The sequence below is a fragment of the Coregonus clupeaformis genome, chromosome 12 (assembly GCF_020615455.1).
Source record: "Coregonus clupeaformis isolate EN_2021a chromosome 12, ASM2061545v1, whole genome shotgun sequence".
Taxonomy (NCBI): domain Eukaryota; kingdom Metazoa; phylum Chordata; class Actinopteri; order Salmoniformes; family Salmonidae; genus Coregonus; species Coregonus clupeaformis.
Window position 1 is genome coordinate 29545474 of NC_059203.1, and position 25021 is coordinate 29570494.

Below are 25021 nucleotides of genomic sequence, written 5' to 3' on the forward strand. Positions count from 1 at the left end.
TAACTGCACCTCAGACTGCAGCCAAGTAACATACACATCTCAACATCAACTGTTCAGAGGAGACTGTGTGAATCAGGCCTTCATGGTCGAATTGCTGCAAAGAAACCACTACTAAAGGACACCAATAAGAAGAAGAGACCTGCTTGGGACAAAAAACACGAGCAATGGACATTAGACCATTGGAGATTTGTCCTTTGTTCTGGAGTCCAAATTTTTATATTTTTGGTTCAAACCGCCGTGCCTTTGTGAGACGCGGTGTGGGTGAACGGATGATCTCCGCACTATATATATAATTACATTTACAATATTTTGTCATTGCCATTCATCAGATAGCTGTATGTATAGGATGTTTACTGTAACTGTGTCTCCTTGGGTCCCGTCATTTGGGATAGTAGTCTGTCTGCGTGCCGTTTCAGAAGATGTAGGGCAGTGCTGTTTTGTACACGTCTCAATGTGTGTGTCTGCGTGCGTGCCTGTGTGCGTTTCAGTTTTGTGATAAGGGAGTCTGTTTGTGATGAGGATGCTAGAAAAGTGCTTTCAGAGAATTTCACACCCATCTGTGGAAGTGTGTTTTTGTTTTGTCTCATTTTATTTCAGATAAATGAGAAACAGAGAGGGAAATAGTTTTAAGAGGAGACATAGTAGGAAAGCTGGACGCCGGCATCGAACCCCTGTCTCCGGGGTCAGAGTTAATGTGCAAAGAGCCGGGAATGTTTCCCACTCCACCACGGGTTCTTTAAGTTTCCATGTTCATGGTGTAAATGGACACCGTCTGTGTGCTGGTGCTGGTGCTTCACTCAGCTGGGAGATGGTGACTGTAGGGGTTTGGCTCGGTGTCCGTAATGTGTAAAGCTCTGTGAACGTCTGAAACACTTCTGAGGGGTTGAGGGCCTCCTTCTGTGACATGGGTTTGGGTAGATCCTCTGCTGGACTGGTTAACGCTTTCATTCTCTGTTAGGAGGGAAGGCAATCATAATATGAAGAAAAAGAGTGGGTGATATGCATATCCCACATTTCAGAATACTGGTGCTGGGCTGAAAAATAAGTAAACGTTAAATGCCGACGTTCTGTACATTACCTTGGAAATAATGGCCTACGCAGCGAGACGAGGCACAGCTCATTTTTCCAACATACAGAACGGAGGCGTTTATTCTGCTTATACCACATACATACTTTCTCATCTTTTGGTCGCTAGAGACGCGACCCAGTCGTTCGTTCGAATAGTTCTATATTTATGGATGCGACCCAGTTGTTCATTCTATATGTTCCATTGCCATGCTCGCTGGCAACGTTCTTATCCCTTGCTAGGTAGCTAGCCAACTAGCTATGGCTAACACAGTCACGATCTCTGCAGTCAGAATAGCACTAGGAAAGTAGCCACGTTTGTTTAAGCTGTTTTCTATTGACATTCATTTGGATTCATCCAAATGAATGATAATACCCAATTTTGCCTGGCATAGCTAGAAAAGTTTGCCTTTTCGTCAGGACACAACACTGTTCATTATGAGGAGATCACTAGGCTAGAAGCTAGCTAAATAGTTTGTTGCTAGTGTAACGAGTATTAATATTGTCATGTGTATTTCACCTCAATCCTTTCATTCGTTTTTTTTTATTTTCCATATCCATGGATTGTGAGAGTATCGATTGTTCTGTGGTGTATTGCTCTGGCCTGCAGTACCTTCAAGTAAGCAGTGGGATTTTCCCCTGCTCAGTCTGTTTTGATTCTACTGAGGAGAGCTACACTACATGACCAAAAGTATGTGGACACCTGCTCGTCGAACATCTCATTCCAAAATCATGGGCATTAATATGGAGTTGGTCCCCCTTTTGCTGCAATAACAGCCTCCACTCTTCTGGGAAAGCGTTCCACTAGATGTTGGAACATTGCTGCCGGGACTTTCTTCCATTCAGCCACATGAGCATTAGAGGTCGGACACTGATGTTGGGCGATTAGGTCTGGCTCGCAGTCGGCGTTCCAATTCATCCCAAAGGTGTTCGATGGGGTTGAGGTCAGAGCTCTGTGCAGGCCATTCAAGTTCATCCACACCGACCTCGACAAACCATTTTCTGTATGGACCTCGCTTTGTGCATGTCATGCTGAAACAGGAACAGGCCTTCCCCAAACTATTGCCACAAAGTTGGAAGCACAGAATCGCCTAGAATGTCATTGAACGCTGTAGACTTAAGATTTCCCTTCACTGGAACTAAGGGGCCTAGCCCGAACCATGAAAACAGCCCCAGACCATTATTCCTCCTCCACCAAACTTTACAGTTGGCATTATGCATTGGGGCATGTAGCGTTCTCCTGGCATCTGCCAAACCCTCATTTGTCCATTGGACTGCCAGATGGTGAAGCGTGATTCATCATTACAGAGGACAATGACAGCAAGCTTTACACAACTCCAGCCGACGATTGGCATTGTACATGGTGATCTTAGGCTTGTGTGCGGCTTCTCGGCCATGGAAACCCATTTCAAAGCTCCCGACGAACAGTTATTGTGCTGACGTTGCTTCCAGAGGCAGTTTGGAACTTGGTAGTGAGTGTTGCAACTGAGGACAGGCGATTTTTATGCGCTTCAGCACTGGGCGGTCCCGTTCTGTGAGCTTGTGGCCTACCACTTCGTGGCTGAGCCGTTGTTGCTCCTAGATGTTTCCTTTTCACAATAACAGCACTTACAGTTAACCGGGGAAGCTCTAGCAGGGCAGAAATTTGACGACCTGACTTGTTGGAAAGGTGGCATACTATGACGGTGCCACGTTGAAAGTCACTTATCTCTTCAGTAAGCCCATTCTACTGCCAATGTTTGTCTATGGAGATTGCATGGCTGTGTGCTCGATTTTTATACACCTGTCAGCAACGGGTGTGGCTGAAATAGCTGAATCCACTAATTTGAAGGGGTGTCCACATACTTTTGTATATATAGTGTATGTGTTCACTTGTGTGCTAATGTACATATGGTATGAACAATTAGAACAAGTAAAACTTCATATAATTTTGTTAGAATGTATTCCAACATTGTTGTGTTGCTGACAACCTTTTGTCATTATTATTCTGTAGAAAAAGTATTCTACAGAGTGATGCAATGTTAGGCTAGCTAGCTTCAGTACATGCTGGCTGACTGTCTGTAACTTGGCTTCCCTCGTGCAGGCACTTGCTCACTTTACTTTTCCTCACGATAGGTGTGCATTGTGTGCAGCATTAAGAAGCTCACCATTCATTGTATTGCATTCATTTCATCCAACCCAGGTATGTACCTCTACAGTTGTATTTTTATGTGTATTGCATTTATATGTGGCTAGTTTGTCACTGTTTAAATTATAGCCGGTGTCTTTTGTAATATGAAGTGTTTGACACACGTATTTATTTTTATATTGCAGAGCTGTTATCGCAACTAGAATATTATTAGTTTGGATTAATGGTACTATTTCAATTAAATATTTATATCCATTGAATGTACAGTATCTGTCGTTTTTGATTCTACTGAGGAGAGGTGTGCACTGTCTACAGCATTGAGAAGCTCACCATTCATTGTATTGCATTTATTTAGCCCAATCCAGATAAATAAAAGAACAGAAACCGGCAACTAGTGTCCAGAGTCCTGTTCGTTACCAATACTCCAGAACACAACGCACAAAAGTAGCCAGACCAGCTACACTAGCAAACCTGCCAATATGACAACCAAATTCAAAAACATCAGTTGCTGACAACAGTGGGAGGACTTGACAGCATAGTGCCACTTGCGTCATGACCGCAACAGAAGGGACCGGAGAAATTCATGTTCATCTCTCACCATGTTGGGTCATCAGATGCTCGTTGAACCTGCGTTTACAATGTATCAAATTTCGGTTTGTGTGGTTGTTGTTTTAGCTTTCTGTAACTTTGTAGCAAGTACGGTCTGCATCTGTAGGCGCATATTACGTCATGATTTCAAGGTGTTCCGATATCTTTTCCAACTGTCCCGTTATCTGGTTTGAATGCCCTTCTTGCCAATCAGAAACGATTATTCAACAATGCTGTGGTATAATTAAGCAATAAGGCCAGAGCGGGTGTGGTATATGGCCAATATACCACGTCTAAGGGCTGTTCTTAAGCACGACACAACACAGAGTGCCTGGATATAGCCCTTAGCCGTGGTATATTGGCAATATACCACAAACACCCGAGGTGCCTTATTGCTATTATAAAATGGTTAGAAACGTAATTAGAGCAGTAAAAATAAATGTTTTTTCATACCCGTGGTATACGGTCTGATATACCACAGCTTTCATCCAATCAGCATTCAGGGCTCAAACCACCCAGTCTATAATTAAGTGATAATGCCCGAGAAGCCGGTGTTTGGAGGATATATTGTCAAGGGTGTTGTTTCGTCTCGGGCCGGCAAACTGTGCCAATATATCCTCCAAACACCGGCTTCTCTGGCATTATCACTTTTATACAACAGGTTACCAACATATTCAAATAATGATTGACATATTTTAATAAAAAAAACGTTATTTTGATGAATTTATTCATACTATTTCATCGCTCCACAAGATATAGTCCCGACACAAATCTAGGGTTGCTACCCAAGCCAGCTGGTCGTTCGTTCCATCAGTTCAGTTGCTAGAGACGCAACCCAGTCATTCAGTCTTTTTGTTCTGTATCTATGGACGCGACCCAGTCGTTCATTCTAAATGTTCCATTGCCATACTGGCTGGCAACGTTCTTATCCCTTGCTTGCTAGCTAGCCAACTACGGCTAACTTACAGTCACGTCAAAAAGTGCAGCCAGAATAACAGCAAAGTAGCTGCATTTGCATTTGTTTAAGCTGTTTTCTAGAGACATTTATTTGGATACATCCACAACAATAAGCTAATGAGGCGCGATTTCGCCTGGCATAGAAAATGTGCTCACTCGTCAGGACACTGTGTTGTTCAGAGGAGCTAGCCAACAACACTGCTAACACAATCACTTCAAACTGAAGCTGGAAAGACTGCAAACTAGCTGCACTTCGTTTCGTTTTACCTTTTTTCAATTGACATTTCTTTGTATATATCCATAAAAATGATGCCAAGCTGATCCATGATTTCGACTGGCTGAGAAACGCTGCCTGCCTGTCTCTCGTTCCGACAAGTTCATTACTATGGGACAGCTGGAGATCTAATTTGAATATTGAAACAATGTTGCAAATATCGGAGAGACAGACTGCAAGGTTTATACAAATCTCCGCTGTTGAAAACAAAATGTTAGTCTAAAAGAAATTTGAGAATGTCTAGATTTTTATAGTGGAGATCAAGTTTATAAATTGCTTGGCTGGGCTGATGAGACAGTGGATTGCGCAGTCAGATGGAAGAGAGTAAATAGGCATTTTAACGTCATAGATTTAGCCGGTGGTATGATTTTAGGATTAGACCCACCCGTTGTATAATACTGAGATAAAGATAATACTGAGATAAAGGAATGAGGCCCGCTGCCAGCAGACGGAATATTGCTGCTTACCAGACCACCCACTCCACCACTGCTCCGATCTTCTCCCATCAGGTCGGAAATATAGGACAATTAAATGTTGCCTTGTATGCTTCGGGAGGAGTTTCATCCCAGGGGCTATAACTATTGTGAACAATTCCATGTAGCTTCCTCCTATGGGCAGGTGGGTGGGGGGTGAGGTACTACTTATCTCTGACTGTTACTATTGTTTGTTTCCTTCAGTTTTTTCTTTATGTTTTGTGTATGTTTTACCTCTTTTTAAATCCCTGCTGAAGACACTTTTATAAAGATGCTTATAATGTGTGATTTCAATGTATGATTTTAATTAGCTATCTTTCATTCTCCTTCCTCCTGTCTTTGTTTCTTCATTAGTATTTAATGATGCGAAGCACGTTATCTGTATTGAAAAAATGCTTACAAATAAAGTTATTTGTATTATTATATAATGTGTGAGCTGTGCTAAGATGTTCCTCTTGTAGGACAAATGTGAATCTGAAGGAATCAGAATATACCATTGTCATCAGATTTTGTAGTTACATTAGAGACAGTAGAACATGATGAAACGACTATGATATGGAGCACTTAATCATGTTTCAAACGCAGCGTTTCTTTGTACCTGCCGCAGTGATCCAGGGGTGACACTCATCTTGTACAGCATCCAGAGAGGTACCAGTAATGTCGAGGAGAGAGTGAAGAATCCACCAATGGCGTAGCCCCACCAGGGGTACTCATAAGTGTTGTTGAACTTGAGGGGGGTATACTTGACCAGGGAGAAGACAAGCGTACCCTATAGAAAGAGACAGAAGTGGCAGAGGACATACAAGGGACATTGTTTAAGCAGAAAGTGTATTCAGGGAAAAACCTGGGCCAACCCGAGTGAGATGAAGGTAAAACGTCAATAGCCTAAGCATTTGTTTCAACAGGTTATAGAAATTCTACATTTTATACTTTAATAATTTAGCAGACGTTCTAATCCAGAGCGATTTACAGTGAGGAAAAACCTGTGGTTCTAAAAAAGCCTCTTGAAAAGCTAGATGTTCAGCTTCCAGAAAAGCCTGGGGGTCTAAGTAAGTCAAGAAATAGACATTCTTCTTGGTTATCTTACTTCAACAAAGCAAAACCAGAGTTTAAAAGCCATCAGTCATGAGAGAGACTTGCATCTGTTTGAGACATGTCTTGCTGAAGACAGCAGCTTCTATCAGCTGTCAAAAACACTCTCACAAGGTGAGACTAACCAACTAAATACCTCCCTGAGCTCAATTACACCACATCAGGCATCTGTCTTTATACCTACACCACAGCATATCAATACTGTTGGCAAAGTTGTGTCCGATTCCAATATTACCCACTAGGCACAGATGTAAGTTCAACATATTGATTTGATTTACATTTGGTTGAGTTGTCAACTGACATGAATTCAACGTGAAATCAACAACAAATGTCACCATGTCATTGGATTTAGGTTAAAAGTTGGGTGATGTAGGACCTGACTGACTACATAGTTAATAGTTTAGTTATAGGACTACAATTACCAATGTTCATTAACGGAAGTAACATTAACATCCGGACTGAGACGGATAGGCTAGTTAATAGATAGCTTAGCTGACAGCTACGGGAACTAACCATGTAACTTTCTAATAGTTATTCAACCTTGTTAAACGATAACACAAGTTGTGATCATTAGCCTGAGACACTACTATATGTGGCGATGAGGAATTTACGAACTGAACGTCTGCAAATGAAGATGACGCCTAAGCAATACAACAAGCGGCAGTACAGTACGCGACCGTGGTACAAAAGGGAGATCATCCCGAGCCCGCTAACGAGGTGAATGCGTCCGCATTTCTGGCACCGATCCAGCCTTTTCTGGCCGCACCAGGCGACCCTTCTCTACAATGGAAAATATGGAAATAACACATTGGAATTTACCTGTTAGCTACCGGATTAAACAAGTCCCGAAGGAGCAACAGCTGGCGATTCTGCTTCATTGTTTAGGGACCGAGCAACAGTGCATCTTTGCTACACTACCAAGTGATATTGAAGTTACTGAAATTGAGCATGCTATGGCGCGGCTAGATGCGCATTTTCTAACCAAAACAAACATAACAACCAAACGTGCTAAATTTTACAGACGAACACCGCAACAGGGTGAATCTGTGGCAATGAATGTAGCAGAGCTCAGGCAGCTAGCAAGTACTTGTGAATGGGGAGAGCTTACAGAGCAGTTGATCAGAGATCAGTTGATAAACAAGACTACAAGCAACAAGTTGAGGGAACGTTTGCTTAATGAGGGAGACATTACCCTAACTAGATCTGTCAACATAGCCACAGCAATAGAAGCTACAAAAGAGGAAGTGAAATTCCTGCAGGGGGCAGCACAGGCTACAAAAGCTGATGTGCAGAGAATCAATTACTCACAAAATCATTGGGGTAATTCAAAATGGAAAAATAGAACACAGACTCAGTCAGATGATGCAGAGTGAGGAAAGGGCTCAAATGTGAAATGTCATAACTGGAAGAATGGATCACAAATCAAAAGATGACAACTGCCCAGCTAAAGCGAAAATATGTAATAACTAACAACTTTGGACAGTAGAGTGTGTGTGGTTCAGCTATAGCTTCAAACTCCGCTATCAGAGCTGATACAGAGAACAAAGATGATAATGATGATAAGGATGGGAAAGTAATGCAAGTATACAAAGTACGTAGTCTTCACATTTTGTATTTTTTTTGTTTTTTTATTATGTATCCCCATTAGCTGCTGCCAAGACAGCAGCTACTCTTCGGGGGGTCCGGCAAAATTAAGGCTCTTATACAATTTTAAAAACATTACAATACCTTCATTACAGAATTCACAACATACTAAGTGTGTGCCCTCAGGCCGACACATGAAGAATACAGAGAATGTTTTTTCTTATCAGTGCACTGTTGGTGGCATAAAAGTGAATAGGACAGTGGGCACTGGAGCCTAGGTGTCTTTGCTGAACTCTGATGTTTACCATGCAAAGCTAGCACAGAAGTTTCCCCTTCAGCCACTGGATACTAAAATCAGTCAGTATGATAGATCTACTGTGCCTGTTGATGGATATATTGTTGTGCCAGTGTCTCACAAAGGTAAAACCGTTCAAGCTAAGCTGTATGTTGCACGCAATGGTGACTGTCTGATGGGGCGACCCCTCCTACAGGCACTGAACTTTAACCTGGTTTAGGGAGACCCTACCATTGCACCTCCACAGCCTGCTCTTCAGATTGCTATGGAATCAGAACCAGAGTGTGTTAAGGAAAATGCACAGCTTTTCACAGGTCTAGGCTGTATTAAAGGCTTTGAACATGCACCTAGAGTGAGAAAAGATGCACAGACAGTGGTGCAACCACTGAGAAGATTACCGTTGTCTGTCAGGGAAGAGGTACCAGCTGATCTGAAAAGACTGCAACACGAGGACATAATCGAATCAGTCGACCGTCCAGAATGGATTTCGAACATTACAGTTGCCAGGAAGAAATCAGGAGGAATTCGCACATGCTGTGACTTACGAGAAGTCAACAAGGCAATCATAGTGGGAAAACACCCACTTCCTTCGATTGACGAGCTGATTACTGAGTTTGCCGGCGCCGCAGGTTTTTCAAAGTAGGAGTGGATATCACCAAGTTCCGCTTGCCCCTGAGTCTCGTCACTTCACCGTGTTTATCACGCATGAGGGCGTGTTCCAATACAAACGATTACCCTTCGGATTGTCTTCCGTGTTGGAGTTGGAGTGAGTAGTCATGCTGTACTTCGCTCCACAGGTAATATGACACACATTACATTACAATGGAACGATTTGATTATTGTAATGTTAGCTAGCTACATAGTTGTCTTTGTATCAAAGATAAAGGTGTAGTATAGAGTAACTATCGAGGTTAGCTAGCCAGCTACATTCGTTCGCGGCGACGCCGTTTTTCAAACAAAGTCAACACCGCAGCCATTGCTAGCTAGCCAACACTACCAGCTAGCAGTACTGTAGCAACTAAATACAATATCATTTTAGTCAATGAGAATTTTGCAACGTAAAGCTTCACTTTCTGAACATTTGAGATGTGTAGTCCACTTGTGTAGCTAGCATGACTGACTTTGTGCTAGCTAGCCAACGTTTAATTATTTATGTGTTATGAAAGGAACTAGACACGGACACGAATGATCTGTTTAGTGTGTTAACACTATTAGTAGTTGGTGCTAAACCGTGTGTTATTGGATGCTAGCATGCTAGTTAGCTATGGTGTCATAGGATACGGTGCCCTGGGCGGTTTTCACAGAGGAATACTGTACCAAGTTAGCTAGCTGAATAAACTAAGTTAGAATCTATTCCTAGAAAACATTGAACCACTGTAGTTTACAACAATTATAATTTCTAAAGTGGAAGTTGGGAGAGTTATATTTGAGCGTTTCAGTGAAAGGTAAGTGAGGGAGGCCCCGCATCTGGTCAGCGCGGCGGTGGCACAGGAATCCTCATCTCTCCCAAGTGGACATTCTCTCTTTTCCCCCTGACCCATCTGTCTATCTCCTCATTTGAATTCCATGCTGTCACAGTCACTAGCCCATTCAAGCTTAACATCCTTATCATTTATCGCCCTCCAGGTTCTCTTGGAGAGTTCATCAATGAGCTTGACGCCTTGATCAATTCCTTTCCTGAGGATGGCTCACCCCTCACAGTTCGAGGTGACTTTAACCTCCCTACGTCTGCCTTTGACTCATTTCTCTCTGCCTCCTTCTTTCCTCTTTTGACCTCACCCTCCCCCCCCACTCACAAGGCAGGCAATACGCTTGACCTCATCTGTACTAGATGCTGTTCTTCTACTAATCTCACTGCAACTCCCCTCCATGTCTCCGACCACTACTTTGTATCCTTTTCTCTCTCGCTCTCCTCCAACACTACTCACTCTGCCCCTACTCAGATGGTAATGTGCCGTCGCAACGCTACTCTCTCCTCTTCCATCCTATCATCTCTTCCCCCTGCTGAATCCTTCTCCCTCCGATCTCCTGATTCTGCCTCCTCAACCCTCCTCTCCTCTCTTTCTGAATCTTTTGACACTCTATGTCCCCTATCCACCCGGCCGGCTCGGTCCTCCCCTCCTGCTCCGTGGCTTGACGACTCATTGCGAGCTCACAGAACAGGTCTCTGGGCAGCCGAGCGGAAATGGAGGAAAACTAGACTCCCTGCGAACCTGTCATCTTTTCACGCCCTCCTCTCTACATTTTCTTCCTCTGTTTCTGCTTTTTACCACTCTAAATTTCAAGCCTCTGCCTCTAACCCTAGGAAGCTCTTTACATCTTCTCCTCCCTGCTGAATCCTCCTCATCCTCCCCCTCCCTCCTACTTCTCTGTGGATGACTTCGTCAACCATTTTGAAAAGAAGGTTGACGACATCCGATCCTCATTTATTAAGTCAAATGACACCGCCGGTCCTGCTCACCTTCTCCCTCACCTCCCTCATCAACTCATCCTTGACCACTGGCTATGTCCCTTCCGTCTTCAAGAGAACGAAAATTGCACCCCTCGTCAAAAAACCTACACTCGATCCCTCCGATGTCAACAACTACAGACCAGTATCCCTTCTTTCTTTTCTCTCCAAAACGCTTGAGCATGCCGTCTCTAGCCAACTCTCCTGCTATCTCTCTCAGAATGACCTTCTTGATCCAAACCAGTCAGGTTTCAAGACTGGTCATTCAACTGAGACTGCTCTTCTCTTTTTCACGGAGGCTCTCCGCACTGCTAAAGCTAACTCTCTCTCCTCTCTCCATGATACTGTGAACCATCAGATCCTCCTCTCCACACTCTCCGAGTTGGGCATCTCCGGCGCTGCTCACTCTTGGATTGCGTCCTACCTGACAGGTCGCTCCTACCACGTGGCGTGGCGAGAATCTGTCTCCACACCACGTGCTCTTACCACTAGTGTCCCCCAGGGCTCAGTTCTAGGCCCTCTCCTATTCTCTCTATACACCAAGTCACTTGGCTCTGTCATATCCTCACATGCTCTCTCCTATCATTGCTACGCAGACGACACACAATTAATATTATCCTTTCCCCCTTCTGATAACCAGGTGGCGACTCGCATCTCTGCATGTCTGGTGGACATATCAGTGTGGATGTCGGATCACCACCTCAAGCTGAACCTCAGCAAGACGGAGCTGCTCTTCCTTCTGGGGAAGGACTGCCCGCTCCTTGATCTCGCCATCACGGTTGACAACTCCATTGTGTCCTCCTCCCAGAGTGCACGGAACCTTGGCGTGACCCTGGACAACACCCTGTCGTTCTCCGCTAACATCAAAGTGGTGACCCGATCCTGCAGGTTCATGCTCTACAACATTCGCAGAGTACGACCCTGCCTTACACAGAAAGCGGCACAGGTCCTAATCCAGGCACTTGTCATCTCCTGTCTGGATTACTGCAACTCGCTGTTGGCTGGGCTCTCTGCCTGTGCCATTAAACCCCTACAACTTATCCAGAACGCTGCAGCCTGTCTGGTGTTCGACCTTCCCAAGTTCTCTCATGTCACCCCGCTCCTCCGCACACTCCACTGGCTTCCAGTTGAGGCTCGCATCTACTACAAGACCATGGTGCTTGCCTACGGAGCTGTGAGGGGAACGGCACCTCCGTACCTTCAGGCTCTGATCAGACCCTACACCCAAACGAGGGCACTACGTTCATCCACCCCTCGCCTGCTAGCCCCCTTACCTCTAGGGAAGCACAGTTCCCGCTCAGCCCAGTCAAAGCTATTCGCTGCTCTGGCACCCCAATGGTGGAACAAGCTCCCCCACGACGCCAGGACAGCAGAGTCACTGACCACCTTCCAGAGACACTTGAAACCCTACCTCTTTAAGGAATACCTGGAATAGTATAACAGTAATCCTTCTACACCCCCCCGTCCCCCAGTGGTGGTTGTCCCACAGGCTATCCTAAGTTGAATGCACCAATTTGTAAGTCGCTCTGAATAAGAGCGTCTGCTAAATGACTTAAATGTTAAATGTAAATGTGTCAAGTGCTTTCCAGAAGATCACAGACATCGTGCTGTCCGGCCTGAAGGGGGCGCCACACTACCTTGATGATATCACGGTCCACGGAAAGGATAAAAAATGAACACGTCAAGAGACTGAAAGAAGTGTTCGCACACCTTGCAAAGTTCAACATGATGGTGAACAGAGGGAAATGTATCAGCTGGGCTAGACAATCTGGACCCTTTCTTTCTAAAACTAGCCGCCGAAATTGTCGCAACCCCTGTTACTAGTCTGTTCAACCTCTCTTTCATAACGTCTGAGATCCCCAGAGATTGGAAAGCTGCCGCGGTCATCCCCCTCTTCAAAGGGGGTGACACTCTAGATCCAAACTGCTACAGACCTATATCCATCCTGCCCTGCCTTTCGAAAGTATTTGAAAGCCAAGTTAACAAACAGATCACCGACCATTTCGAATACCACCGTACCTTCTCCGCTATGCAATCCGGTTTCCGAGCTGGTCACGGGTGCACTTCAGCCACGCTCAAGGTCCTAAACGATATTATAACCGCGATTGATAATAGACAGTACTGTGCAGCCGTCTTCATCGACCTGGCCAAGGCTTTCGACTCTGTCAACCACCGCATTCTTATTGGCAGACTAAATAGCCTTGGTTTCTCAAATGACTGCCTCGCCTGGTTCACCAACTACTTCTCAGATAGAGTTCAGTGTGTCAAATCGGAGGGCCTGTTGTCTGGACCTATGGCAGTCTCTATGGGGGGTGCCACAGGGTTCAATTCTTGGGCCGACACTTTTCTCCGTGTATATCAATGATGTCGCTCTTGCTGCTGGTGACTCTCAGATCCACCTCTACGCAGACGACACCATTTTGTATACATCTGGCCCTTCATTGGACACTGTGTTAACAAACCTCCAAACGAGCTTCAATGCCATACAACAATCCATCAGTAGCCTCCAACTGCTCTTAAACACTAGTAAAACTAAATGCATGCTTTTCAATCGAACGCTGCTGGCACCCGCCCACCCGACTAGAATCACCACTCTCGACGGGTCTGACCTAGAGTATGTGGACAACTACAAATACCTAGGTGTCTGGTTAGACTGTAAACTCAACTTCCAGACTCACATAAAGAATCTCCAATCCAAAGTTAAATCTAGAATCGGCTTCCTATTTCGCAACAAAGCCTCCTTCACTCATGCTGCCAAACATGCCCTCGTAAAACTGACTATCCTACCGATCCTTGACTTCGGCGATGTCATTTACAAAATAGCCTCCAACACTCTACTCAGCAAATTGGATGTAGTCTATCACAGTGCCATCCGTTTTGTCTCCAAAGCCCCATACACTACCCACCACTGTGACCTGTACGCTCTTGTTGGCTGGTCCTCACTACATGTTCGTCAGTCAAACCCACTGGCTCCAGGCCATCTATAAATCACTGCTAGGCAAATCCCGCCTTATCTTAGCTCATTGGTCACCATAGCAGCACCCACCCGTAGTCTGCGCTCCAGCAGGTATATCTCACTGGTCATTCCCAAAGCCAACACCTCCTTTGGCCGCCATTCTTTCCAGTTCTCTGCTGCCAATGACTGGAACGAATTGCAAAAATCTCTGAAGCTGGAGACTCTTATCTCCCTCAATAACTTTAAGCATCAGTTGTCAGAGCACCTTACCGATCACTGCACCTGTACACAGCCCATCTGAAATTAGCCCACCCAACTACCTCATCCCCATATTGTTATTTATTTTGCTCTTTTGCACCCCAGTATCTCTATTTGCACATAATCTCTTGCACATCTAGCATTCCAGTGTTAATACTATTGTAATTATTCTGCACTATAGCCTATTTATTGCCTTACCTCCATAACTTGCTACATTTGCACACACTGTATATATATTTTCTGTTGTATTTTTGACTTTATGTTTTTTACCCCATATGTAACTCTGTGTTGTTTTTATTGCACTGCTTTGCTTTATCTTGGCCAGGTCGCAGTTGTAAATGAGAACCTGTTCTCAACTGGCTTACCTGGTTAAATAAAGGTGAAATAAAATAAAAAAATAAAATCTTCAGCACAGATTAAATTGAGTGCCTTGGCTACAAAGTGAGCACAGCTGGAGTAAAGCTATGCCAGTCCAACGTAATGACAATCAAGAAGATGCCAGCACCAAAGTAAGTGAAAGAGCTTCAAACCTTCTTAGGAATGACAAACTATTACTTGAAGTTCATTCCGGACTACGCAACAACGACGGAACCCCTAAGACAGTTGCTACACCAGGACCCAGAATGGAAATGGATGTCCGCACAAGACCAAGCCTTCGCTGAACTGAAACATGCAATAGCAGAACCACCTGTTCTGGCTTACTTCCACCCAGATCATACAACGTTCCTTACCTGCGACGCTTCGGCAGTTTGATTAGGAGCAGTCTTAATCAGATCATGGATGGAGAAGAATGACCAGTTGCTTACGCATCGAAGACTCTGTCAGGCTCTGAACAGAGATACTCAGTCGGTGAAAGAGAAGCACTGGCTTGTGAATGGAGCATGGAGAAATGGCATGTGTACTTGTTCGGACGACCGTTTACACTAAGAACAGATCATCAGGCCTTGACCACTCTTCTGTTGGCCTCAGGAACAGGAAAACGGCCCATGAGAATCTCCAGCTAGTCAGATCGGCTTGCCCAGTACATGTACAAAACAGAGGTTTGCCCAGGAAAGTCAAACAATGTTCCTGATACGTTTTCAAGACTGGTTCCACAAGACGATAGCACAGAGGAGTCTTACTTTGACGAGGAAGTAGATGAGCTATTCATTCCACAGACCTTAATTGATGAGCTACAAGGAGCCATCACACCGGAAGAGCTAGCAAGAGAAACACTACAAGATCCAAGCAAAGTGCAAACCTACATGAAAGCAGGATGGAAAGGTCCAACGAGACATACTGCTCAGTCCATACTACATGGTACGAGACAAACTTTTCAGTTGTAAAAAATCATGTGTTGGAAGAGGAGATCGTACCATTGCACCAATCACTCTGACACAGAGTTCTCACCCAAGCTCATGAAGGACACCCAGGAACAAGAAAGATGAAGCAGTTCCTTCGCAGCAAAGTATGGTGGCCAAAGATGGACAATGTTGTCACCAACTTAGTGCGCAGGGCACACAGTTTTTCACAAAGTGAAAATTCCCTCATACCAGAAAGAAACCCACTACAACCTACACCATGCCTTAAATGACCTTGGGAGAAGATCCAAGTGGACATATTTGGAGAGCTACAAGCAGCTCCAGCTCATCAGAAGTACCTGATCATTGTGACAGACCTGTACAAATGGCCTGAAGTCTTAGCCACAAGCAATGTGACCACAGCAACAATGATCAATGGACTTTAAGATCTGTTCACATAATGGGGCCAGCCTCAAGTTCTAGTGACTGATTATGGCCTGCAATTCACAAGCTGACTTTACGTCTTACTTGGAGAAGAAAGGAATCGTGCACCAGAAGACCCCATTGTACCATCCACTAGCCAACGGGATCAAGACAAAGGAGATGATTGTGGACTACAGGAACAAGAAGAGGACTGAGCACACCCCCATTCTCATCGACGGGGCTGTAGTGGAACAGGTTGAGAGCTTCAAGTTCCTTGGTGTGCACATCACCAACGAACTATCATGGTCCAAACACACCAAGACAGTCGTGAAAAGGGCACGACAAAGCCTATTCCCCCTCAGGAGACTGAAAAGATTCGGCATGGGTCCTCAGATCCTCAAAAAGGTCTACAGCTGCACCATCGAGAGCATCCTGACTGGTTCCATCATCGCCTGGTATGGCAACTGCTCGGCCTCCGACTGCAAGGCACTACAGAGGGTAGTGCGTACAGCCCAGTACATCACTGGGACCAAGCTTCCTGCCATCCAGGACCTCTATACCAGGCGATGTCAGAGGAAGACCCTTAAAATTGTCAAAGACTCCAGCCACCCTAGTCATAGACTGTTCTCTCTGCTACCGCACGGCAAACGGTACCAGAGCGTCAAGTCTACGTCCAAAAAGCTTCTCAACAGCTTCTACCCCCAAGCCATAAGACTCCTGAACAGCTAGCTAATCATTGCTACCCGGACTATTTGCACTGCCCCCCCCAACCCCAACCCCCTCTTTTACGCTGCTGCTACTCTGTTTATTATTTATGCATAGTCACTTTAACTCTACCCACATGTACATATTACCTCGACTAGCCGGTGCCCCCGCACATTGACTCTGCACCGGTACCCCTCTGTATATAGCCTCCCTACTGTTATTTTATTTTGCTGCTGCTCTTTAGTTATTTGCTTTAAAAAAAAAATACTTAAGACTTTTGTTAAAAAAAATATTTAAAAAATGCATTGTTGGTTAAGGGCTTGTAAGTAAGCATTTCACTGTAATTTCTACACCTGTTGTATTCGGCACATGTGGCAAATAAAATTTGATTTGATAATTGAAACAATGCCCTAATGTTGATGACTTTTTGCAAATCCAATCAGTTTTCCACGTTGATTCAACTAAATGTTTTGAGTTGAAATGACTTGGAAACAACGTTGATTCAACCAGTTGTTGCTCAGTGGGTAGAATGTATGCAAGAAGGCTTTGTATTAAAGTACACTTTCACTCTTAGAAGATGTTTAGACATTCAAGTGCTAGAACTCTTGTATTTGTGTATTGGAATATTGGTCCTTTTTTGTGAGAAGAATTTTAAAAAATGATTATTTAAGGTAAAAGAGCAGTACAATAGTAAAGTGTATTACCTCTTCCATTGTATATACTGTAATAACAGATACACTACCAGTCAAAAGTTTTAGAACACCTACTCATTCAAGAGTTTTTCTTTATTTTTACTATTTTCTACATTGTAGAATAATAGTGAAGCCATCAAAACTATGAAATAACACAGATGGAATCATGTAGTAACCAAAAAAGTGTTAAACAAATCAAAATATATTTGAGATTCTTCAAACAGCCACCCTTTGCCTTGACAGCTTTGCACACTCTTGGCATTCTCTCAACCAACTTCATGAGGTAGTCACCTGGAATGCATTTCAATTAACAGGTGTGACTTATTAAAAGTTAATTTGTGGATTTTCTTTCCTTAATGCGTTTGAGCCAATCAGTTGTGGCGTTACAAGGTGGGGGATATACAGAAGATAGCCCTATCTGGTAAAAAATTAAGTCCATATTATGGCAAGAACAGCTCAAATATTTACATTTTAGTCATTTAGCAGACGTTCTTATCCAGAGCGACTTACAGTTAGTGAATACATATTTATTTTTTTGTAATGTTTTTTTATTTATTTTTATACTGGCCCCCCGTGGGAATCGAACCCACAACCCTGGCGTTGCAAACGCCATGCTCTATCAACTGAGCTACATCCCTGCCGGCCATTCCCTCCCCTACCCTGGACAACGCTGGGCCAATTGTGCGCCGCCCATGAGTCTCCCGGTCGCGGCCGGCTGCGACAGAGCCTGGATTCGAACCAGGATCTCTAGTGGCACAGTTAGCACTGCGATGCAGTGCCTTAGACCACTGCGCCACTCAGGAGAAACAATCATCAATCATCGTGCAGAGAGAAATGCAGAGAGAAATGACAGTCCATCATTACTTTAAGACATGAAGGTCAGTCAATACGGAACATTTCAAGAACTTTGAATGTTTCTTCAAGTGCAGTCGCAAAAACTATAAAACGCTATGATGAAACTGGCTCTCATGAGGACTGCCACAGGAATGGAAGACCCAGAGTTACCTCTGCTGCAGACGATAAGTTCATTACAGTTACCAGCCTCAGAATTTGCAGCCCAAATAAATGCTTCACATGGTTCAAGTAACAGACACATCTCAACATCAACTGTTCAGAGGAGACTGTGTGAATCAGGCCTTCATGGTCAAAATGCTGCAAAGAAACCACTACTAAAGGAAACCAATAAGTAGAAGAGACTTGCTTGGGCCAAGAAACACGAGCAATGGAAATTAGACTGGTGAAAATGTGTCCTTTGGTCTGGAGTCCAAATTGGAGATTTTTGGTTCCAACCGCTGTGTCTTTGTGAGACGCGGTGTGGGTGAACGGATGATCTCCACATGTGTATTTCCCACCGTAAAGCATGGAGGAAGAGGTGATGTGGTGTGGGGGTGCTTTGATGGTGACACTGTCTGTGATTTATTTAGAATTCAAGGCACACTTAACCAGCATGGCTACCACAGCATTCTGCAGCGATACGCCATCCCATCTGGTTTGGGCTTAGTGGGACTATCATTTGTTTTTCAACAGGACAATGACCACACCTCCAGGCTGTGTAAGGGCTATTTTACCAAGAAGGAGAGTGATTGAGTGCTGCATCAGCCACCAACCTCAACCAAATTGAGATGGTTTGGGATGAGTCTGACCGCAGAGTGAAGGAAAATCAGCCAACAAGTGCTCAGCATATGTGGGAACTCCTTCAAGACTATTGGAAAAGCATTCCAGATGAAGCTGGTTGAGAGAATGCTAATAGTGTGCAAAGCTGTCATCAAGGTAAAGGGTGGCTATTTGAAGAATCTCAAATATAAAATATATTTTTTGGTTACTACATTATTCCATTTGTGTTATCTCATAGTTTTGATGTCTTCACTATTATTCTACAATGTAGAAAATAGTAAAAATAAAGAAAAACTCTTGAATGAGTAGGTGTTCTAAAACCTTTGACCGGTAGTGTGTGTTAACTAATGACATAGAGACACTTGTTTCAGCTAGCAAGATACTTACTGTGCATATGACCGGTGTGATGTACATCCAACAGTACTTCATGAATGGCCAAGGACGATAGCCAATCATGTCCTCAATATTAACATACAGTCGCTCCGCACCTTGAGGGCATAAAATATATTCACTTTAGTAATGATTCACAGATGATTCGTGATTGAAGTTTTAGGCAGTTGTAAAATATATCTGATTTAGAGTAACTTAACGCAACCCAGTGTTATCAACATATCATTATTGGTACAATGATGAAATGTACTGTTTCGACTCATACATTCAGTATGTTCCCTCAAATGGCATTACACTAGTTACTGTTGACTTTAAATGTTTTGTATGGAAATGTTTGTGCATTTGTGGTTAACCCTGATGCTTCTCACCATAACACCACCCAACACAGACGGCCTGGAGAATAGCAAAGACCAGGAGAGTCATCCCACTGCAGGCATAGTAATCAAACAGCTGAAACACATACAGGCCACCCTACAGAGAGGGGGGAGAGGGGGTGGTAGGCAGAATAATTACTAAACAATCTTTCTAAATAAGAAAATTGGATTTAAAATACTGTGAGTAGCAGGCAACACACGTGACTTTCTCTGCAAATCATCTGATATCTGTGGGAACAGAGAGGTTCAAATGCCCATTCTTCTTCCTATAAAAGCTACCTGATCATATTACTAATCTGTTGTGGTAAACCCGTTCGACCAGTATTGTCGACTCTCACCTCTGTGACCATTAGCAGGCCAACCAGGAAGCTGCACACACTGATGCCAAGCAGGAGAAGTTTTTTCCGCAGATGGCCCACGTGGAAGAAAGAGGGGTACATGTCTGAGATCGCTGTGACCAAGGCCTCGTGATATACAAACTGAGGGGCAAAAAGGTTGTTCTAGTGAGGATGTAGGCCTATCAATTAAACAAACAATCATTCAATCAATCAAATGTATTTATGAAGCCCCTTCTACATCAAGAGTTGTCACAATGTGCTTTACAGTAACTCGGCCTAGACACCAATGAGCAGTGATAAACATGCATTTGGTACATTCATTTGACAGAGATCATCAGAATCATAACAGGTATCACCTTATGAATTGCCTAATATAATAACGCAAACCATAACTACCTGAGTATAGCTTATACAACTCAAAAAAGCCTACACAGCTTCTAGTGTTGTAACTTGTTCATCAAAACAGTCTGAAACAGAGCACAGATCAAACAAGCAACATCTTGCTAGATCTGAGCATGAATCAGTAGCAAACACCAGAACGTCCACATTAATCTGATCGAAAACACTGCAGCTCAATACCACAAAGCAGAACAGACATGCAGGGATTGATTTAAGGTCTGAAAGGCACTTGCGCAACAGGCAAGTTGGGTATTTTTTGGTTATTAATGTTAGCTGATTTCCACGCAAAAATTACCTAACTTTCTCTAAAGGGAGTGGCTCCTGCTCTATTTCTCACAGGACCTTAGGGACTTATGTTAATTTGAACCTGTCACGCCCTGGCTCTGGGGACACTTATGTTGAGCCAGGGTGTGTAATTCTATTTATTCTATTGCTATGTTGGGAGTTCTAGTTTGTATTTCTATGTTGGCCTGAGTGACTCCCAATCAGAGGCAACGAGTGTCAGCTGGTTGTCTCTGATTGGGAGCCTTATTTAAACTGTCTGTCTTTCCCTTTGTGTTTGTGGGTTCTTGTTTCTAGTCTGTTTATGTTAGACCGTGAACTGTCACGTATCGTGTGTTGTTTTTCATCGTGTCTCTAATTAAAGAGTATGTTTGCCTGCAACGCTGCGCCTTGGTCCTCATCTCTGTTTGACGATCGTGACAGAAGAACCCACCACAACTGGACCAAGCAGCGAGTCGAGGAGCCATCGCCAGGGAAATCCCTAGCAGATCTCCGTGGCAGCCTCGACTGGGTCAAGCCGAGTGAAGAGCAGAGAGAGTGGACTTGGGAACAATGGAGGAAGAGCTTCGACTGGGTCAAGCCCATTGAGGAGCTGAATAGCGGGAGTTGGAGACAGAAGAGCGAGTGTTGGGCGAGAACTATAGAGGCCTGGCCCACGGGGAGGAGAGACCCCCAGAACATTTTTAGGGGGGGGCTCACGACGTCGGGGCAGCAGGAGGCCGCGATAGAGCGGTCCAGCGGGTTGGCAGAGGAGGCCGCCAGGTTACGGGGGCCACTGGTCGAAGAGGGGATGGAAGGTGTGGAGGCACGGCGAGAGGTACTGGGGTGTGTTACCAGTCCGGTCCGGCCCATTCCAGATCCCGGTGTAGGGCCAGTGGTGTGTGTCCCCAGTACGGTCCGGTCTGTTCCTGCTCCCCGCACCAAGTCAGTGGTGCGCTTCGTCAGCCCGGCTCGGCCCGTTCCTGCTCCCCGCACCAAGTCAGTGATGCGCCCGTCAGCCCGGCTCGGCCCGTTCCTGCTCCCCGCACCAAGTCAGTGGTGCGCTCGTCAGCCCGGCTCGGCCCGTTCCTGCTCCCCGCACCAAGTCAGTGGTGCGCCCGTCAGCCCGGCTCGGCCCGTTCCTGCTCCCCGCACCAAGTCAGTGGTGCGCTCCGTCAGCCCGGCTCGGCCCGTTCCTGCTCCCCGCACCAAGTCAGTGGTGCGCTTCGTCAGCCCGGCTCGGCCCGTTCCTGCTCCCCGCACCAAGTCAGTGGTGCGCTTCGTCAGCCCGGCTCGGCCCGTTCCTGCTCCCCGCACCAAGTTGGTGGTGCGTTTCGTCAGCCCGGCTCGGCCCGTGCCTGTTCCCCACACCAAGCCAGTGGTGTGCGTCGTCGGTCCGGCACGGCCCGTGCCTGTTCCACTGGTGCCTGGTCCGGCACCGGTCAGATGCGTTACGCTGGAGCTAGAGCAATCCGCTCCATCAGTGTGCAGTCCAGCTCCGGCCAGCGGGCCAGACCGGACCAGGGGTACTTTTGGGGGGTTGAGAGGGAGTGGGGATCAGGCCCGGAGCCGGATCCGCCGCCAAGGCGGAGTGCCCACCCGGTCCCTCCCCTGTGGTATTTAGTTGGCGCGGTCGGAGTCCGCGCCTTTAGGGAGGGGTACTGTCACGCCCTGGCTCTGGGGACACTGTTATGTTGAGCCAGGGTGTGTAATTCTATGTATTCTATTGGTATGTTGGGAGTTCTAGTTTGTATTTCTATGTTGGCCTGAGTGACTCCCAATCAGAGGCAACGAGTGTCAGCTGGTTGTCTCTGATTGGGAGCCATATTTAAACTGTCTGTCTTTCCCTTTGTGTTTGTGGGTTCTTGTTTCTAGTCTGTTTATGGTAGACCGTGAACTGTCACGTATCGTTTGTTGTTTTGATCGTGTCTCGTAATAAAGAGTATGTTTGCCTGCAACGCTGCGCCTTGGTCCTCATCTATTCCTGACGATCGTGACAGAACCTGGACCTGGTTAACTGCATAGTTAAATGCCAAAAAGAAGAAATTTGCAACGTTACTAAGCAAAACCAAACAAACAAAACAAGAATAGCCAGTACAAATTGTCATAAACGTAATTTACTTGCGTGGTTTTGCAGTTTGCACTACACCACGACAAGCAACTGGTCATGTTGTCATTAGCTAGCTCATTATAGCGACGCCAGCTAGTGAATTAGCAAGCTAACGATAGTTAGCTAGCTAGTTAGCAGGCCATTGAATCTTGCTAGCCAACAAGTTAGCATCAGTTAGGCATTGGACTAAAGACTTTGTTAGGGGCTACTTAGCTAGCTAATGTTAGCTTGTTCTATATGGAGCCTAAGCTAATTTGCTAGCTAGCATCAATAACAACGTAGCTAGCTAGCATCGCTAACGACATAGCTAGCTAATGACAATGAGCGCTGTTTGTAGTTGTGGATAGTGCAAACTGCAAAACCATGTACGTAAATAACATTTTTCACAGTTGTAGTGGCTATTGTCATTTTGTTTGTTTGGTTTTGCTTAGTTACATTGCTAAATTCTTATTTTGGGCAATTAACTATGCAGTTAACTCAGTCTAGGTTATATTTATTTTCTTAAGTCACAAATTCCTGCGAGAATTTGTGGACTCACAGATATGTAGCCTCAGAAATAAAAGATCCGGTCATGGATCAGGAACCAATCCCTTCACTAAAACAATTGAGAGGAACCAGAAAGATCAATTTTAGGCTACTGGAATGATTTGCAGTTTGGTTGTATTTAGTATAAAATGTATCCCATGCCCAATGTGGCAACCACAGAGCATGCTCAACTTGCTCAACTGCCATAAATTGTCTGTCTTTCACCTAAACAATGGGGAGGAATTAAAAATATAAGTTTTAGGCTACTGGAATTCTTCACAGATTGATTGTTTTTAGTATTTAAACCAGGCTCCATTTGCCTGACGGCTCAGTTCACTTCCCCCGGGCAATAGGGCAACCCTTCATGAACAACCGACAGCTATAGGCCTGCTAAATGTTTATTCAAGCTGAATTGGAACTCAATGATTTGATACAGTTCTTGAAACTGAACTGGAGCAGCAGATCTTTCCAATTTCACCCATAGTTGATTTTCTTTATTTTTTTTACAATTTATACATTTAAAAAACGTGCAGAACCATCAGTCAAATTATGAAAAATACAGAGGTCATGAGACAGGTCAGCTGTACAATCCTATAGCACCCAGTGGAATGTATTCATGGATGCCAAGGGAAGCCGGACTTCCCCAAATATTTGACAAATAAAAATGTATATTTCGTCTCTGTGTTTTGATAATTTTCCGTCAATTCGCAAGTGGCTGAATCTCACTGGAGAAATAATTCGAGCAAACAGCGCCCCTATGTCTCAGTATGTGTAGCCCATGTGTTCTGATGCTGTCTGGACCAAAATAATATTACATGTTGCCACCGTAGCATTTGATTGATTGATGCCAGCAAGCATTTGGCCTCCCTTGATAAAACAATTATAAAAGAATTAGCCAATCAGCGTTGAGCTGAGCTCAACTGTGGGTTGTCCTGGTGCAGCAAAACGCCCCCCAAGGGAGGCCAGATTGGATTTGGCTTCAGACCAATCAAATCACTTCCTAAGCAAAACGTCATTTTCAGAAACACATGTCTGTTTCTGGTCTGCTTGTGTTGTTGTCCTGCAGTAGCTAGCCTTGCTAAATCATCCCTTTCCTAAGCCATGGATGGAGATGGGGATTTGGATTTGTGGTTTTGACTTAATTCTCTGTACAGGCCAATGATTATTATGCATATTCTGATCTAACCATAAATTAATATGTTGTGCCACTGGCCTGAGATGATTTAAAGTTCAATATGTAGCCTAGAAGGCTCACGTTAACTAGCTAGCTAGCTAACTTAGCTGGTTCATTGTTGCCCATGCCAGGAAGTGAGGCTAGCAAGCATTTTAGCTTGGTAGCCTATGACAACAAAAACTAAAAGTGTATTGTATGACAGAGCCACAGACCCTTTTGCCAACATGAAAGAGAGGAGGAAGGCATTGGTATTCAATTAGTCTACAAGAAGGGTGAGTAAAAAAAGAAAGTTTACTTACTTGTGCGCGCACACACAGAGAGACAGAAATCAGTACCATGGACAACCACATGATATATAGCAACATTAATTGGACTAAATCGTTTTTGGTATCTTTAAGAATGTTTTCAGTGTCCTACACTAAGCATACGCTACCGGTCAAAAGTTTTAGAACACCAACTCATTCGAGGGTTTTTCTTTATTTTTACTATTTTCTACATTGTAGAATAATAGTGAAGATATCAAAACTATGAAATAACACAAATTAAATAATGTAGTAAACAAAAAAGTGTTAAACAAATCAAAATATATTTTATATTTGAGATCCTTCAAATAGCCA

General features: G+C 44.5%; 1 protein-coding gene across 1 annotated transcript in view; it reads right to left on the bottom strand.

Moving 5' to 3' along the window:
• Nucleotides 1-211: 211 nt before the first annotated feature.
• The window catches only part of slc6a22.2 (solute carrier family 6 member 22, tandem duplicate 2), a 43733-nt gene continuing 18923 nt past the window's right edge, over nt 212-25021 (bottom strand). The window contains 5 exon segments of the mRNA XM_041893026.1: nt 212-951; nt 6084-6254; nt 19221-19321; nt 19592-19694; nt 19936-20076. Coding sequence (XP_041748960.1) covers nt 751-951; nt 6084-6254; nt 19221-19321; nt 19592-19694; nt 19936-20076 — 717 coding nt within the window. The 3' untranslated portion in view covers nt 212-750.